Source organism: Pleurodeles waltl, chromosome 11 (assembly GCF_031143425.1).
Source record: "Pleurodeles waltl isolate 20211129_DDA chromosome 11, aPleWal1.hap1.20221129, whole genome shotgun sequence".
In the NCBI taxonomy this organism is placed as follows: domain Eukaryota; kingdom Metazoa; phylum Chordata; class Amphibia; order Caudata; family Salamandridae; genus Pleurodeles; species Pleurodeles waltl.
Window position 1 is genome coordinate 951,989,507 of NC_090450.1, and position 18,626 is coordinate 952,008,132.

The window sequence follows — 18,626 nt, forward strand, 5'->3', positions numbered from 1 at the left end:
CCGGCGGTCCATAAAATGGAATTCTGACCCTGGCGGCAACCGCCAACACAGCCCGCCACATTAACACTCCGACCGCCACCGCGGTACAGACAAACAGCGCGGCGGTCACCGCCAACAGGCAGGCGGCAGACAATGTACCGCCCACAGTATCACAATTCACCAATCCGCCACCTTTTCCGGGGCGGGAGCCCCGCCGATAAAAACACGGCGGAAACAGACTACGGGCGGGAAAACGCTCACCAAAACACACTCCACGAGTACGGAGGACAGCATGGAACCCGAATTAAATATCCTACCTGCACTCGTCTACCTGCTCATCTACCACGAGTACGAACTCCGGCGCAGACGACAACGGTGAGTACTGCACCTACGACACACGGGAGGGGGGAGGAGGAAAGGTTACGGGCACACACATATGCGACCCCCACACCCCCAAACTATGAGCAACAATGCACAGTGACACCACCCAAACCCCCCTGAAAAATGCAAAGACATAATTAAATTGTGAACCAAATTTTTATATAAAAAATAGACTCTGAGATGTATCGGCAACTATGCAAAATATCCATAACAAAATAATACTATACACACTGCCATGGAGAACCGAGGCAATTAGTCCGCTACATCCAAGTCAAATGGAACAGTCCGTGGGCTACAGTGTAGCGACACAAGGGCAAAGCCCACACAGGAGACCTGAGTCCTTTGGAGAGAACACTGCAGGGGCATCTGATGAAAATACTACAGGCACCTCAGGGGGAAGGGAAGGGGCGGCACCACAGCCACATGAGTCCACGACGCAAGATCCACGAAGGGGCCACCATGCCCACTGTGCCATCCTGGGGAGTGCAAAGCCACAGTCTCTCAAGTCTCTACAGTGGGTGGGTTGCCCACTGCACCATCCTGGGGAGTGCAAAGCCACAGTCTCTCAAGTCTCTACAGTGGGTGGGTTGCCCACTCTGCCATCCTGGGGAGTGAAAAGCCACAGTCTCTCAAGTCTCTACAGTGGGTGGGTTGCCCACTGTGCCATCCTGGGGAGTGCAAAGCCACAGTCTCTCAAGTGGATAACAGTCTCCACTGGTCAAGGAGGAGGCATGGTGGGCACAGTGAACCATAAACAGTGCTTGAGACGGTGGGGCCCAGCGGAGCGGTGCTTGAGACAGCGGGGCCCAGCGGAGCGGTGCTTGACAGGAAGGGCCCAGCGGAGCGGTGCTTGAGAAGAAGGGGCCCAGCGGAGCGGTGCTTGAGACGGCGGGGCCCAGCGGAGCGGTGCTTGAGAAGAAGGGGCCCAGCGGAGCGGTGCTTGAGAAGAAGGGGCCCAGCGGAGCGGTGCTTGACAGGAAGGGCCCAGCGGAGCGGTGCTTGAGAAGAAGGGGCCCAGCGGAGTGGTGCTTGAGACGGCGGGGCCCAGCGGAGCGGTGCTTGAGACGGCGGGGCCCAGCGGAGCGGTGCTTGACAGGAAGGGCCCAGCGGAGCGGTGCTTGAGACGGCGGGGCCCAGCGGAGCGGTGCTTGACAGGAAGGGCCCAGCGGAGCGATGCTCTTCTGCACGGCGGGCCCTGTTCAGCGGTGCCTATCTTCACGGCGGGCCCTGTTCAGCGGTGCTCTTCTGCACGGTGAGCCCTGTTCAGCGGTGCCTATCTTTACGGCGGGCCCTGTTCAGCGGTGCTCTTCTGCATGGCGGGCCCTGTTCAGCGGTGCCTATCTTCACGGCGGGCCCTGTTCAGCGGTGCTCTTCTGCACGGCGGGCCCTGTTCAGCGGTGCTCTTCTGCACGGCGGGCCCTGTTCAGCGGTGCACATCCAGTAGGTTCAAGGGAGCCAGACCTGGCCTGGACTCCGTGCTCAGACGCCCTCCGGCCGTGATGTTCCTGGGCCCTTCGGTGACGGAGTCCTGGGCCCTTTGGTGTCCTCCTTTACAGCTGGGATGTGGCATGTGGGGCCCACCTGCTCCGCGCTCCTGCTGGCTGACGTCTCCGCCCTGCTGCCCTAACGCTCCTTAGATGGGGCTCTCGGGCCCTTGCCTCCCCTAGACGTTGTGGCTGGTGAAGTGGGCGAACTCTGCTCCTTGGGGGCAGCCGTGTCAGTCTTCGCACGGCGGCCCTTGTGTTTCCTGGTCCTCTTGCCGGGGGGGCGGGCTGGATGTGTCCTTGCTGCTGATGGAGGTGTCACTGCTGGCAAAGGGTGGGCTCCAGAACCCATGCACAACAGTGACACCCGAAGTTGGGCTGGTGGTGGCTGTGGTGCTCTTGGGACTCTTTGCAGATGGAGGGGGTAGGTCACCGGAGGGGAAGAGGTCAAGATTAGCCAGGAAAACTTTTTTAGGGCCAAGGTAAAAGGTAGGAGAAGTGGAGATGGAAGTGGAGGAAGAGGATGTGGTTGTAGGAGAGTCAGGTGTGCTGTCATTGGGTGAAGGTGCAGGTGCTGTAGGCTGTTGTGAGGTGGATGTCTGTTGGGTGGGTGTCTGCCTGCGTTTGTGTGTCTTGGAAGGGGTGGTGACAGACACAGTGGGAGAGGACACAGGGGACGTGTAAATGGCAGTGGGGGTGGTGACTGCACGCGTGCGGACTGTACAGGAGGGTGTGGTGGCGATGGAAGCACTGGCTGATGTTGGTGTGCATGCAGGTGTGAGTGGAGACGTCACAGGGAGGGAGGAGGGAGACGAGGAGGAGGGGGACACAGGGGTGGTAATGACTGTTGGGATGTCTGCATCTGTGTGTTGCTTGGGTGAGTGTTTGTGGGATCTGTGGTGCTTGTGTCTGGATGAGCTGCCCTTGGGTGTTGAGGTGTGTGCAGGCTGGTCAGATGATGTGGATGGGATAGGCTGAGGAACAGGAGACAGAGACAGGGTGGAGGCAGTCAGAAGAGGGAGGCTGGAAACAGGGACAATGGCTGCCGTCAGTGCTGAGGCCAGAGCATTGAACGATCGTTGATGGGCAGCCTGACCCGAATGAATGCCCTCCAGGTAGGCATTGCTCCGATGCACCTCCCTTTCTACCCCCTGGATGGCATTCAAAAGGGTAGTCTGCCCAACAATGAGTGTCCTGAGGAGATCAATGACCTCCTCACTGAGGGCAGCAGGGGTAACAGGGGCAGAGGCTGAGGTGCCTGGGGCGAAGGAGACGCCCGCCTTCCTGGGTGAGCGGGCACGGAGCGTAGGGTGAGGGGCTGCTGGGAGGGCGGGGCTGGTGCGCTGGGTGGCGGCTGTACCTGTAGAGGCGGGGGGCCCGGATGTTGCCGCCACCGCTAGGGAGCTCCCATCCGAGGACGTGTCGCTGTCGCTGCTCTCACCAGCGGTCCCCGTCGTGGTGCTCCCCTCGCCCTCCGGCTCACTTGGGCCCTGGGTGTCTGTTCCTGTGCCCACCGGGGCCTTGTGGCTTGCAGCTCCCTCGTGCTCCGATGCCAAATCTCCTCCGCCTGATGATGCTAATGCACGCATGCACAAGAAGATGAAGAAGAAGGGTGGGGGGAGAAAGAGAAGACCTGGTTGAGTGCATGCAATGTCAACACCGTTTGCGGAGAGGACAGACACAGGAGCCGCATGCACTAAGCCGCGCATTCGGGGCACACTACTCAGTACTTCTGACTCGGACAACAGGTCAGGAGACGACAAGCGCGCACATGTGTGAGGCTGGACCATCAATAGCTGGACTTGTCACCCTACGGAGGTGGGGGCCGGGAGCACAGGGCCATGCCTAAGGGAGAGGACTACACTACAGAAAGCGCCCTGGCCTAATGTCACCCCCAACCCTCCTCCCCCACCCAGACGCCTCCACTGCGCAGAAAGATAGCTGAATGTGCTGATACTCACCCCCTTGTGTCTGCTGTGATGCTCTCAAGCGCCCATCCAAATCAGGGTAGGCCACCGCCAGGATCCGGGACATCAGGGGGGTCAGGGTACGACTGGCACCCCTCCTAGGTTGGGAGGCCATCCCCAGCAGTGACTCGGCGGTCTTCCTGGTTCCGCGGCGGATGTCCTCCCACCTCTTGCGGCAGTGGGTGCCCCGTCTGACGTGGACCCCCAGGGCCCGGACTTCCTTGGCGATGGCACGCCAAATCCCGACTTTCTGATGGGCGCTGACCTTTGTGACATGTACAGGGTGGGAAGGAAACATTCATCAACTTACTGCATGTTAGATGTGATTGGCCCCCCCTCCCCAACCTTGCAATATAGCACATGCTCTCATCTGTCGTGCGTTGCACTCCTCATTCGCCCCCCACCCCACCAACTTACATCCACCCCACTCCACACAGGCATCGCCCATTCCATGTGCACCCGGTGTACTCACCTGTTGGTCTGGAGGACCGTAGAGTAACGCACACTGGGGGAGGACCCCATCCACGAGCTTCTCCAACTCTTCAGACGTGAAGGCAGGGGCCCTTTCCCCAGTCGCAGCAGCCATTGTCACTTCCAGACCGAGTTCACAGCAGCACTTGCAGTATAGGTCCTCTCCTGTGGATGATCAGGTCTCGAGTGATTAAGCAGATAGAAAATGGCGGTCACGCCCGTGGCGGTGCGTACCGCGGCGGTGCATACCGCGACCGCCGGCGCACATCGTCATTGGCCCCTGAAACCCATAGGCTTCAATGTTATCCAATGCGGCTCCGTATAGCGGTCTTCGACCGCCTACCGCCACGGTGTGCTCCGCCAGCGCAGTGACCTCACATCCCATTGTCCCACTTCACAGGTCAGGCAGCCGCCATTTCAAGGGCCCACATGGCATAATCTCTACTGTGACACACAGGCCTAGGCCTGGCATTGCCACACATACACGCCTTTCAATACCTAGATAACCGTGTGCCATGCAAGCAGTGGTGAACGTACCAGTGATTATCTTGACTCTGTGCTCCATGTTGTCCTTCCTAGGCACCGTCCGCTGGGATTTGCGAGGAGAAGGATGAATCCTCGCGTGTACCGACCGCTGGTGGACCTGTCGACAATGGAAGAACGCCACATCATACTACGATACCGACTTGACCGTGCCACCATCCATGAACTGTGTGCCCAGCTGGAGCCAGCCCTGATGTCCCCCATCCGCCAACCCACAGGAATTCCCCCTCTGGTGCAGGTGCTGTCAGTCCTCCATTTTCTTGCAAGTGGCTCATTCCAGACAACAGTGGCCATGTCATCTGGAATGTCTCAGCCAATGTTTTCTAAGGTTTTGTCTAGAGTGTTGTCTGCCCTGACGAAACACATGCGGAGTTACATTATATTCCCTGAGGAGGTTGATTTGCCCACTGTGAAGGGTGATTTTTATGCCCTTGGACATATTCCCAACATAATTGGTGCCATTGATGGGACCCATGTAGCCTTAGTCCCCCCCAAAGACGATGAGCAGGTGTACAGAAACAGGAAGAGTTACCATTCTATGAACGTCCAGGTGGTCTGTTTGGCTGACCAGTACATCTCCCATGTGAATGCAATGTTCCCTGGTTCAGTGCATGACGCGTATGTGATGCGTAATAGCAGCATCCCTTTTGTGATGGAACAGCTACAGAGACAACGTGTGTGGCTAATAAGTGACTCTGGTTACCCCAACCTGCCTTGGCTATTGACCCCAGTGAGGAATCCCCGGACCAGGGCTGAGGAACGGTACAATGAGGCCCATGGGCGAACTAGGAGGATCATAGAAAGGACCTTTGGCGTTCTGAAGGCCAGGTTTAGGTGTCTGCATATGACAGGGGGATCCCTGATGTACTCACCAAAGAAGGTGTGCCAGATCATCGTGGCCTGCTGTATGCTTCACAATCTGGCATTGCGACGTCAGGTGCCTTTCCTGCAGGAGGATGGTCCAGATGGTGGTGTTGAAGCAGCTGTAGAGCCTGTGGAGAGTGAAGAGGAGGAAGACTCAGAGGACGACCCAGACAACAGTATTTTCAGTAGCGCACAGGTAAGAATCACACACGCCATTTTAATTTTCCTGAATGCCTCGTTTTTCTCAACTTTGTCTATGACCCCCCAGTTCTTTTAAACTGATGTTTGATTCTCCCTTCCCTTTTCAGTGCTGTATGACCCACTGCGTGACTTCTGCTTGGTTAGCCCATGGACTAATGCTTATTGATCTCGGTATGTGTTCAGCACAAAGTTTACAGAACATAATTGATCGGTAATGTGTTTTACATTTGTAAATAATACAGCCTGACTCCAGCATGATTTCAGTGCATTGAGTGATTTATTTTTGGTGCTAGATAATGGTACATGATATTCACACGGTGATGGGTGGGGGTGGAGTAGTGGCCATGGCAGAGTCCAGTTCTCAGTCTCACAGGTGCATTGTCCATATGCCTGTGGAAGGATGGAGCAGGGGCAGTTCAAGGTTGGACAGGGTGGCAATGTGGGACAGTGGGATGACTTCAGGGGGTATCTCATGCTGGCGGGGGGCTTGACATCCTACTCTGTCTTTTTTTTGGATCTCAGGCTCCTCTTGCGGGGTGGTTGTTCTTCAGCAGGAGGTGGGGTTCTGGTGGCCTGTCGTTGTGGTGGGGCCTCCTGTCCACTAGCGCCGGCGGAGGTGGTAGGCTGTTCCTGGTCCGGGCTAGTGACAGGGGCCCTGTGTGGTGCCACATGGTCCCGCAAAGTGTCTTCTATCCGGTGGAGGGCCTGGACTAGGCTCCCCATGGCGGTAGAGATGTTGGTGAGATGATTGTTGAACCCCATGTAGCGTTCCTCCTGCTGTGCCTGGATCTCCTGGAACCTGGCCAGTACCGTCGCCATCGTCTCTTGTGAGCGGTGGTAGGCTGCCATGATGGTGGTGAGGGCCTCTTGGAGAGTCGGTTCCCTGGGCCTCTCCTCCCCCCCCTGTCGCACAGCAGCCCTCCGAGTTGCCCTGTTTCCCCCGGACTCTGTCCCCTGGACGGTGTGCCCACTACCACTGCCCCCAGGTCCCTGTTGTTGTTGGGGTGGTGGGTTAGCCTGGGGGCCCTGTAGTGGCAGACACACCGCTGATTGACCTGTCCTAGAGACAGAGCCATGGGCCCGCTGGGTGGGAGCTGTGCTGTTGTTCCCAGAGGGTGTTGGGTCTGCTGTGGCCTGTGTGTGGGGAACCGACTGTCCAGATGGTCCGGGCTGGTCGTCAGGTTCCAGGTCGACAGAGCTGCTGTCATCACTGGGTGCCTCTTCCGGGGGGGGGGATGGACATTTCTGGACCCTCCTGGCCGGTGTGTTGGCGTTCGGGTCCTGCATGGGGTAAGAGAGTATGGTTATTGTTTCTGTGTGTGCTATTGTGTGCGAATTATGGGTGCCCTTGTCCCCCAGTGCTGTCATTCCCTTGGGGGAGGTGTTGTGGGGGTGTTGGGGTGGGGGGTATGTGCAGTGGTCATGCTTAGGTGATGGGTGTCTATAGTTTGTGGTGGCATGCAGGGGTTGGTGTTGGGTGGGTTGTGCTGGGGAGACATTCTCAGGGAGGATGTGTGATGGGGGGTTGGGGGTGAGGGTGGTGGTGGGGGTTGGCATGCTGGGGGGGGGGTGAAGTAGTTGAGATTGTACTTACCAGAGTCCATTCCTCCGTGTACTCCAGCGAGGCCATCAGGATGCAGGATGTTTAGTACCTCTTGCTCCCATGCTGTGAATTCGGGTGGTGTGGGTGGGGGTCCCCCGCCAGTCTTCTGCACTGCAATGTTGTGTCGCGAGACCATCGAACGCACCTTTCCCCGTAAGTCGTTCCAACATTTGCGGATGTCCTCTCGATTTCTGGGATGCTGTCCCACCGCGTTTACCCTGTCCACGATCCGCTGCCATAGCTCCGCCTTCCTGGCTATAGTGGTGTGCTGCACCTGTGAGCCGAAGAGCTGGGGTTCGACTCTTATGATCTCCTCCACCATGACCCGGAGTTCTTGGTCCGAAAAGCGTGGGTGCCTTTGGGGTGCCATGGGGTGGTGTGGATGAGGTGTGGGGTGGTGTATATGGTGAAGAGTGTGTTGGTGTGTGGTGCTTTGTGCTTCTATGTGGTGTGTGTGATGGTGTAGTGTGCCTCTGTGTGATGTAGCTCTCTATTCTGTGATGTGTCTCTCTCTCCTTCGTCTATGATCTTCGGTCGTAGGGGTTTGTGGGTGATGTGGGTGTGTTTTATAGTTGGTTGGATGTGTGGGAGTGTTGTTTGTATGTGTGTCAGGTGTGTGTATTTCAAATTGTCCAATGTGGCTGGGTTTTGGAGCTGTGTGTGTATTTTGACTGCGGCGGTGTGTCCCGCCAATGGAATACCGCGGTTGAAAGACCGCCGCGTGGATTCGTGGGTCAGAATGGCATGGGCGTGTTTGTGTTGGCATGACGGTGGAGGTTTGGTCATCTCCAGTTTTCCGCGGCCCGCTGATGTGGCGGTGTAAGGAAATGCCTCCTTGGCATGGTTGCCCCCTGACTTTTTGCCTTTGCTGATGCTATGTTTACAATTGAAAGTGTGCTGAGGCCTGCTAACCAGGCCCCAGCACCAGTGTTCTTTCCCTAACCTGTACTTTTGTATCCACAATTGGCAGACCCTGGCATCCAGATAAGTCCCTTGTAACTGGTACTTCTAGTACCAAGGGCCCTGATGCCAAGGAAGGTCTCTAAGGGCTGCAGCATGTCTTATGCCACCCTGGAGACCTCTCACTCAGCACAGACACACTGCTTGCCAGCTTGTGTGTGCTAGTGAGGACAAAACGAGTAAGTCGACATGGCACTCCCCTCAGGGTGCCATGCCAGCCTCTCACTGCCTATGCAGTATAGGTAAGACACCCCTCTAGCAGGCCTTACAGCCCTAAGGCAGGGTGCACTATACCATAGGTGAGGGTACCAGTGCATGAGCATGGTACCCCTACAGTGTCTAAACAAAACCTTAGACATTGTAAGTGCAGGGTAGCCATAAGAGTATATGGTCTGGGAGTTTGTCAAACACGAACTCCACAGCACCATAATGGCTACACTGAAAACTGGGAAGTTTGGTATCAAACTTCTCAGCACAATAAATGCACACTGATGCCAGTGTACATTTTATTGTAAAATACACCACAGAGGGCACCTTAGAGGTGCCCCCTGAAACTTAACCGACTGTCTGTGTAGGCTGACTAGTTTTAGCAGCCTGCCACAAACCGAGACATGTTGCTGGCCCCATGGGGAGAGTGCCTTTGTCACTCTGAGGCCAGTAACAAAGCCTGCACTGGGTGGAGATGCTAACACCTCCCCCAGGCAGGAATTGTCACACCTGGCGGTGAGCCTCAAAGGCTCACCTCCTTTGTGCCAACCCAGCAGGACACTCCAGCTAGTGGAGTTGCCCGCCCCCTCCGGCCAGGCCCCACTTTTGGCGGCAAGGCCGGAGAAAATAATGAGAAAAACAAGGAGGAGTCACTGGCCAGTCAGGACAGCCCCTAAGGTGTCCTGAGCTGAAGTGACTCTAACTTTTAGAGATCCTCCATCTTGCAGATGGAGGATTCCCCCAATAGGGTTAGGATTGTGACCCCCTCCCCTTGGGAGGAGGCACAAAGAGGGTGTACCCACCCTCAGGGCTAGTAGCCATTGGCTACTAACCCCCCAGACCTAAACACGCCCTTAAATTTAGTATTTAAGGGCTACCCTGAACCCTAGAAAATTAGATTCCTGCAACTACAAGAAGAAGGACTGCCTAGCTGAAAACCCCTGCAGAGGAAGACCAGAAGACGACAACTGCCTTGGCTCCAGAAACTCACCGGCCTGTCTCCTGCCTTCCAAAGATCCTGCTCCAGCGACGCCTTCCAAAGGGACCAGCGACCTCGACATCCTCTGAGGACTGCCCCTGCTTCGAAAAGACAAGAAACTCCCGAGGACAGCGGACCTGCTCCAAGAAAAGCTGCAACTTTGTTTCCAGCAGCTTTAAAGAACCCTGCAAGCTCCCCGCAAGAAGCGTGAGACTTGCAACACTGCACCCGGCGACCCCGACTCGGCTGGTGGCGATCCAACACCTCAGGAGGGACCCCAGGACTACTCTGATACTGTGAGTACCAAAACCTGTCCCCCCTGAGCCCCCACAGCGCCGCCTGCAGAGGGAATCCCGAGGCTTCCCCTGACCGCGACTCTTTGAACCTAAAGTCCCGACGCCTGGGAGAGACCCTGCACCCGCAGCCCCCAGGACCTGAAGGACCGGACTTTCACTGGAGAAGTGACCCCCAGGAGTCCCTCTCCCTTACCCAAGTGGAGGTTTCCCCGAGGAATCCCCCCCTTGCCTGCCTGCAGCGCTGAAGAGATCCCGAGATCTCTCATAGACTAACATTGCGAACCCGACGCCTGTTCCTACACTGCACCCGGCCGCCCCCGCGCTGCTGAGGGTGAAATTTCTGTGTGGACTTGTGTCCCCCCCGGTGCCCTACAAAACCCCCCTGGTCTGCCCTCCGAAGACGCGGGTACTTACCTGCAAGCAGACCGGAACCGGGGCACCCCCTTCTCTCCATTCTAGCCTATGTGTTTTGGGCACCACTTTGAACTCTGCACCTGACCGGCCCTGAGCTGCTGGTGTGGTGACTTTGGGGTTGCTCTGAACCCCCAACGGTGGGCTACCTTGGACCAAGAACTAAGCCCTGTAAGTGTCTTACTTACCTGGTTAACCTAACAAATACTTACCTCCCCTAGGAACTGTGAAAATTGCACTAAGTGTCCACTTTTAAAACAGCTATTTGTGAATAACTTGAAAAGTATACATGCAATTTTGATGATTTGAAGTTCCTAAAGTACTTACCTGCAATACCTTTCGAATGAGATATTACATGTAGAATTTGAACCTGTGGTTCTTAAAATAAACTAAGAAAAGATATTTTTCTATACAAAAACCTATTGGCTGGATTTGTCTCTGAGTGTGTGTACCTCATTTATTGTCTATGTGTATGTACAACAAATGCTTAACACTACTCCTTGGATAAGCCTACTGCTCGACCACACTACCACAAAATAGAGCATTAGTATTATCTATTTTTACCACTATTTTACCTCTAAGGGGAACCCTTGGACTCTGTGCATGCTATTCCTTACTTTGAAATAGCACATACAGAGCCAACTTCCTACAGGCGGCCTTCCTTGGATGTCGGGATTTTGGCGGTTTCGCCGTTGTGGGTCAGAATGACCGTGGCGGTTTACCGCGGCCGCGGCGGTAGAATGGCGGACTTCTGACCGGCGGTAAGGGCCTTTTACCGCCGAGGTCAGAATGACCCCCTTAGTGCCCTTGTTTGGTTGAGCCGCACTTTGGGTAGACAAAGACTATTCATATCTGATCACTACCAAAAAAAGAAGCAGTGTTATACAGTATGTGTTAATTCTGGAAGTTATATACCATAAACCTGTGATGTCACTATAAACAAGTAAGCAAAACTATGATCCCTAAAGTCTTGTACAACACTCTGGTCATAGATAACACGTGTTCGAGTTCATGATTGCAACCTTTGATGTAGCTAACATAACCAGTAGAACAGCCTTGTGATTCAAACAAAAATACATGCTGAAACATGGAAGACAGTTTACACCCAGAATGTGTAAAATCTGCTATGTTTTAAAAAAGATGCATTTGCATTTCCACATTTCCCCTATAATACAAAAATAGAGCACAGCTCTGTAGAGTGTGTAGGACAGTCTTGCGGGCATATTTGTACTCTGTTTGCGCTGAAATAGCGTAATTGTTTTATGCTATTTCAGCGCAAACTTAACTCCATATTTATATTTTGACGCTAGACCCGTCCAGTGTCAAAATATTTGAGTTAAAGTCATTTTTTGTCTGCGGAAAACTACCTTGCGTAAATGAGATGCAATGTAGGCATTCCTGGGCAAAAATGACTCTAAGGCCCAGGCGCCTTATTTATCCTCCCGTGCAAAAATGGTGCAGCTGGGTCAGGACAGGTGTTAGGGGCCCTGTAGTCCTTTTTCCATGGTCAGAGACCATGGAAACAGCCCATAGGTGCACTTCCCCGGCCCCAGGGACACCCCCTCCTGCACCAGGAAGACACCTAAGGATGGGGGGGAACCCCATCCCAGGTAAGTAGAAGTGAGTATATTTAAATGTTCTTTTAAGTGCCATGGGGGGGCCTAACCTGGGCACTGGGCCCAGTGGCCATGCCCATTAGACATAAGTCCCCTGGGCATGGCCATTGGGCTGGGGGGCATGACTCCTGTCTTTACTTAGACAGGACTCATGTCCATGGGGGTTGTACGCCGAAATATGGTGCTAATCAGGTTAGAATCATTTTCTTGACTCTAACCTGACTAATGCCATTCTTTGATGCACAACCACCAGTTTCCCCAACACCTCCCCCACCCGGTTAGCGTCAACTATTTTGACGCTAACCGGACGTTACTGCCGGCTAACGTCATCCCATAAATATGACGCCCGGCCGGCATCTCGGGATGGCGGTAGCTGGCGGTATACTTTTTGATGCTAAACTGCGTTAGCGCAGTTTTGCGTCAAAAAGCATAAATCAGGGCCTTAGTGTGATGTTCGTTCTGAGCGTGAGAATGAAAAGGATACTGTTGTATCTACCACTCTGGGATGGAGAATACAGGACAGGATGTGAGACCAGAATGTGCGTTTGGATGGCACTAGCCGGCGGTATACTTTATGACGCTAAACTGCGTTAGCGCAGTTTAGCGCCAAAACGTATAAATCAGGGCCTTAGTGCGATGTTCGTTCTGAGAATGAAAAGAATACTGTTGTATCTACCACTCTGGGATGGAGAATACAGGATGTGACACTAGAATATGTGTTATTGAAGTGGTGGCAGTTAGGAGGTCGGAGGAGAGACTCGCGGTGAGTGAGGTGCATGTATCACCTTTACCTAAAAATAAGTTACCTATTGAGTCTCCGCCCTCATCTTTCCATAAGACTTTTTTCAGTATTATGTTTTCCTGGAAAAAGAGTGCTTGCTCAGGCTTAAATAAAGTACACATGTGAATGAATCAGCAAACATTTGCTAGAGGTTCAAGGTGTCTCCAAGTCATTTCCAGGGGTACCAAAGGACACATCAGTTTTACCGACTAACAAATACATTCTGGTATTTGGAGACTGATGCCCTACGTAAACTTTGCTGTGGAGAGGCAATGGCATGTGCGTGGCACTGACAAGAGTTTCCTAAGACTTCCCTTTGTCAGGGGAAGGAGTGAAAAGGGCAGGGTGTTTCTGCACCCCAGGGCATGTAATTCTAAGAATTACAAGGTGCCTGGGCTTCTCTGACATTTCTGCCCCTACATTTTGGCCAAAAAGTATGTTTTGAAAAACCGACAAGCATAGACAAGGATTCTGTACCTGAAAAGCAAAGCAACCCTTTCATGAATATGAGCTGCTGTCTGTGGACAAAACTGGTACAGTTGCAAAAATCCCATCCTGCTATTTAAGTGATTTTTTGCTGATTTGGGGGGACACTTACTCTTTCGACTAACGATCCCTTTTTTAATGCTTTGGTGAAGATCCTATTACTGAAGAACAGGAATGTTTCAAGGCGCCCCTTCTGAACCTCCTGAAAAATGTATAACTTTAAACCAATTCCTTTGGACGCGTGCTATGAATTGGAGCTTTTGGGCCATTCTTCCAAAGATGTACAAGGGGTGCAGGTGAACCCCTATAAACCCGACAACAGCATTTGACTCCTTGCATGTTTGTCCTCTCTGTATTATTCAGGGTGGGCATTTACGGCCAATGGGTTTGAATACTCAGCAGTCCATGCTGAACAGTAGCACCCCTTGTCCTCCCTTTTGCTAACCTGGGCCCTGAAAACTGCCCCTACCACTATTAGTAGTAGTGCAATTGCAAAAGCCAATGAGTATGTCTATAGGTATCCCCACTTTCACTGAGTGTGAAGGTAAGTGAAGTCTCCTGCACTGTACATTGGCTACTCCAGTAATCCCATAATGCTCCTCCAAGATGTGTTTCTAAAGTCGTTCAAAGCCACCTGGATACACTTCGAATGATAAGTCACGCTCTACAAAACCAAATACCATAACATAACATAAGAAAACATAACATAACAAAGCATCTTGTAATGTGGGCGTCGTGGTCACAGTTAAGAAATGTCATCACATTGTAACTAAAATTGGTGCTGAGTAAATGTGCCTCTGACAGCGTTGCTCTTTGAATGCTCAGTACTGCTGCCATCGAGGTGTCATAGTTCAAGGCTCAGACTCCTATCACTCATCAATGCACTAAGCAAGACTGACATCCAGAAGTGTCATTTCTCTGGGCTGTGGTTGATATGTCCATCAGACAACCAGTCATAATGATGTTAAGCAGTCGTAGCTCAGGGTACCCGCTGCTTGTCCTTAGACTTCCCAGCAGTGCTGTTAATGGGGCTAGTATGCTGGGTTCCTGCTACAATTATTGTGTAAAAGCTTCTACGGGGGGCTTGGCTCGAACATCTTGCTGCATTGGTCCTCCATCCCCAGCACATCCTTCAGTAATGCTGGAGTTCATAGCTTGACGGTCTGACTGCATTGTACTACAGATCTCATCAATTATGCTGCTGTGTGTTTTGGCTCCGGGCTCTCACTTCATTGTCACTCTTTAATTCTCCAGTGAGGGTTATAGCTCAGGATCTAGCTGCATTACCCAGAGGACCTCCCAATAATGCTTCTCTTGAGGGTGTTCAGATCAGGGCTCTGACTGCACTGCTTTGGAGAGCGCCTCATAATTTGTGCATCAGAGGTCATGCATAGTCTCATAGTCTACCCAGTCATCTTGCAATCGAAAGTTGTAGCTGAGGATTCTGACTACAGCTTTCCCAAGTACCTGAAATCATTATGGGAATTCAAGGTAATTTTCTATGTCCATGTACATGATTGTGATAAATTGTTTAGACACTGAGGAACGTGTCCTCTTTCTCCATTGTTGATGGTGACTGTTTTTTTGTGCCCCCACCTGTCGCTTTTAGTGTTATCGCTATGTGCAGTTCTAGTTGGAAGTGCCTGACTTGATGGTGCATACTCCCTCTTCCCTCGAGCCTGTTCTTTGGTGTTTGATCTACTCATGTTGAATCCAGTCTCTGTTGTCTTTTACAGTTACTCATGCGAAGCCACAGAAAAGACCACAGAGGAGGAATTGCCTTCCTAGCTGGACAATACTTTCTCAACAATACTCCTGCTCCTTCCATCATCCTTTTCTTCCTGTTACCACCTCTGATAAATATGGACCCATAACATACTTTGCAATAACACAGATCTCTCCAGGAAACACAGATCCAGGGTGGTCTGAGCAGCTGCACAAAGCATCACTTCGTCCATGACTTCAGGAGTAATGAGTATAAAAACTTTCCACCTGCAATGAGGTATGCCTCCCTCCATCACAGGGGTAAAAGACTTTGCATCAAAAATCCCTAATCATGAACCTTAAAAGATGAGGAAGGGAGCAAGGAACCGCACCTCAAACAGTGGAGGAAAGGGCTTTGGTTAAAAACCAGGAAACGTCCATCCCAACCTCAGAGGATGAGGGCCTTAAACCAGGAACCATACACTACTCTCTTCCGGGAAGACCCCTCACACCTAAACCTCAGAGGAAAGAAAATTGAGGGATGGACACAGCCTACTGCACTAATAACCCCCTGCAAACTTCAGAGTGTCTAGGTCAAAGAATTCTACCCTTACCGAAGAGGTAGAAGAAAACCATCAACTATATGAATGGACCCACTCTATCTGCACCAGACCCCTCTTCCTCCTACCCTATAGAAAGAAAGCTGTTCAAGGAAAAATAAGCCAGCGCAGAGAATCCCACACCCCAGTGCCCATACCAAGAGAGTGAGGTGAATTCACATGGGTGTTTTAAGAAAAACCTTGGCTTCGTGTACTGCTGTTTTCCAGCACTAGAAATAATCTCATAAACAAGTGCAATTTCTAATGACTGGGACTGTCTGCGCAGACCATATGTTGTTGTGTAAAACATTGTAATTATGCGTTTGGCCTTTTTGTTTTTGTTCAATGTACATTTTAGGAAATGCATTCAACCACTGATGTTGAACACTGCCTAACAACTAATGAAATGCTGGAGCTACCGCACCTCAGATGAATGAACCACAATTAAAATATTTAAATTACCTTTGTAATTCACTTACTTATGGCTTTACCCACCACCTTAGCCAGGTCACACGTAACATGCTTAACATACTGGCTGTCCTGTCATTAGCAAGAAGCAAACAGGTTTTAGAGGTGCTAGGAGAACTCTCTAGTAAAGAAAGTGCAAAGTTTGTGAATGGGCACAAAAGTTTCAGGAAAAAAATTGCTGGGCATTAGGATGGGTCAGCTTAAGCCGGGCTATGTACTTCAGCTCAACAGGCCACTCAGAGTGAACAACTGCAGTAACTGTGATGCTTAGGACTTTGTCAAGAAGAAGAAGGAGAAACTGATTGCTTACCTGGTTCAAACTGGTCTTACAGAAGAGAAGCACTCAGTGTATATGATTCAGGAGACCCATCTCTTACTTCAGGGTTTCAAAGTCCCAGGATAGGGAGATTGGCAAGTACTGAAATGTGCAGAGGAGCTAGGATCCTGCCAAAGCAATAAAGCAGATGCAATAACTTAGCGTATTCTAGGCTTCCAGTGTGAAAGACATCACAGAGGGAGAATTCAGTCTTGGGCCAAAGTGAGAAATTAGGTAGTTTCTTGCTTGGAAACACAGCAGAGAAGTTTTACATTAGATTTGATGTGGGGCCCTCAGACTTGGTTGCGCTCAGATGTGATTGAACAGAAACTGTTAGAGTTTCTTTAGGAGGGAGAGGAAGATAGAGGGAGGCATAAGGGCTTAAATAGAACTGACGGACACTAGCAGATATCCTGCCAAAGGAAAGATACACAGTGCAGCAAAGCAACCTCTGAGAAAGCACTGGTAAGCACTAGATGTCAGCTTCCATGTAAAAATACACATGTATGGAAGAATGACTTGTCTACCAATTATGCTTGAATGAGTGAGTATGCAAAACGAGTACACTAAATGGCAGTGCAGCCTTCGTTTCCTAAATGTGCGAGGCATGGAGAGCAAGATTGGAAAAAGATGGAAAGTAATGCATTCTTGTTCGTGAGGGCCAGTGCATAGACTGATCACAACCTAACACATTGTCAATATTGAACACTGGAAATACTTCCCTGACACTTCCCCTGATGTCTCTAAATCTATCATTAGTGGAGTATGTAAAAGAGAGTGGAGGCCATGCCCCTAGACTCATTTTCAAACAAAGTCCCCAGGTTTAAGGATCAGAGAAAGATTGCCAAGAAAACACCTAGTCAAGAAATTCCAGGCAAGGCAAATGTGGGTAGATTTTGCCTTTAATTACTTGACAGAAAGGTACCTTTTGGGTAGAGGAGTATTAAGAAACCCAGTAACTCCCTGAAACTAGGGGTTCACATATGATGAGAGAGACCCAGAACCATGCTCCGTTCTTGTTGGGCGGAAAAGTCCCTGACATGGTGACAGCCGTGCACCCCTGATGTGAGTGCCTCAGGTGCAATGATGTCTGGATCGCTGGTGCTCATTTTTGCTGTCATCGATGAGCACAGATCATGCATGCGCTCCAAGACATGCCAGGCATAGGCTGGTCTCACAGATTGTGGTTTTGTTAGACCAGGAGAGGCATCCAAAGTGCTACCCTCATAGTAGTGAAAGGCTACTGCCTTTGCCATTAGTTAAGTAGCCCAAGTGCCGCGGTGGCAGAATACCCTGTAGTGATCACAAGACATGAACATACTTTTTTGCCTGAGTCAATAGAGTGAAGGCCTACAGCCTCACACATGCAAAGTTCTCCTGCTGTGTGCTTAACTTACTCTTGGTCTACATCAAGTTAGTATATAGCGCGATGCAGCATGTGTGTGTTGTATGCATGTGCTGGGTGTATGTATGCCTGTGAATGGTACAATAAATGGAAGATTCAGGGATCTATTCTGGGAAACCCTGGGCTGACTGGAGGAGCATAAAGGTAGAGGAATCCCCCCGGACAGATTTGTGAATTGCTGCATTCCTGAGTGATGGGTGGGACACACACTGGAGGAAGAAGAGCCAGGCTCTTCATTACACTTCAGAGGTTGCTCTTTGATTCAGAGAAAAGTCGCTGGAAACGGGTCTGGGCAAATCTCAGGATCGAGATGGGACTGATAGGAGAATCATAAAGAGTATCATAAAGAATAAGGCTGGTGGCCCTGGAGTGACCTTTTGATGGCACATATCACTGTGGCTGACATCCAGGCATAGACCTCTAGTCACTCAAATGGTTGTGTTGTGGTGCTGTCAGATTTGGAATTGCTGTTGCTGTAACCGTTTTCTGGAGGAAGGGCAGAGGAGTGGGCATTTCACAAGGCAGTGGACCCTCCGTCACAAACGTCAGTGTCTCAAACCCTAAGTCACATTTGATGTCTCGAAATGGCCCCCAAAACTGTCAACTATCAAGTAGCCAGTCATGCTGTATGAGGAGAAGCTCTGCAGGACCTCTGCCAGTGGCCAGGGCTGGAAGCTAAGGCCTGCCAGTTTCCCTGCTGGGAAAGGGGACATCACCCAGGTACATCCAAGAACACTGTCCCTGGAGCACCAGTGCTTGCCTGCTTCAAAGACCAGTGCACCCTGTGAGGAAGAGGAGCGCATTGGAGTAAGCAAGGTCCATTGGGGGATCCTGACAAATGGATCCTTGTTGGGAGGTGTGAGGAGATGGCCGCTGCTCGATCAGTTTGTCACTCGTGTGAAGGT

At 51.6% G+C, this 18,626-nt stretch overlaps 1 protein-coding gene across 6 annotated transcripts in view; it reads left to right on the forward strand.

Annotated features, from left to right (window-relative positions):
- LOC138266392 (putative nuclease HARBI1) overlaps positions 1-16,500 on the forward strand; it is a 331,311-nt gene extending 314,811 nt beyond the window's left edge. For 3 of the 6 annotated variants that reach the window (XM_069215160.1, XM_069215162.1, XM_069215163.1), the window contains one exon: positions 14,966-16,473. In XM_069215160.1, the coding sequence (XP_069071261.1) occupies positions 14,966-15,017 (52 nt within the window). In that variant the 3' untranslated portion in view covers positions 15,018-16,473. Of the gene's footprint in view, positions 1-5,083; positions 5,886-5,997; positions 6,062-14,965 lie in introns of those variants that run through there. The other 3 variants (XM_069215159.1, XM_069215158.1, XM_069215161.1) reach the window with 3 other exon arrangements.
- Positions 16,501-18,626: the final 2,126 nt, after the last annotated feature.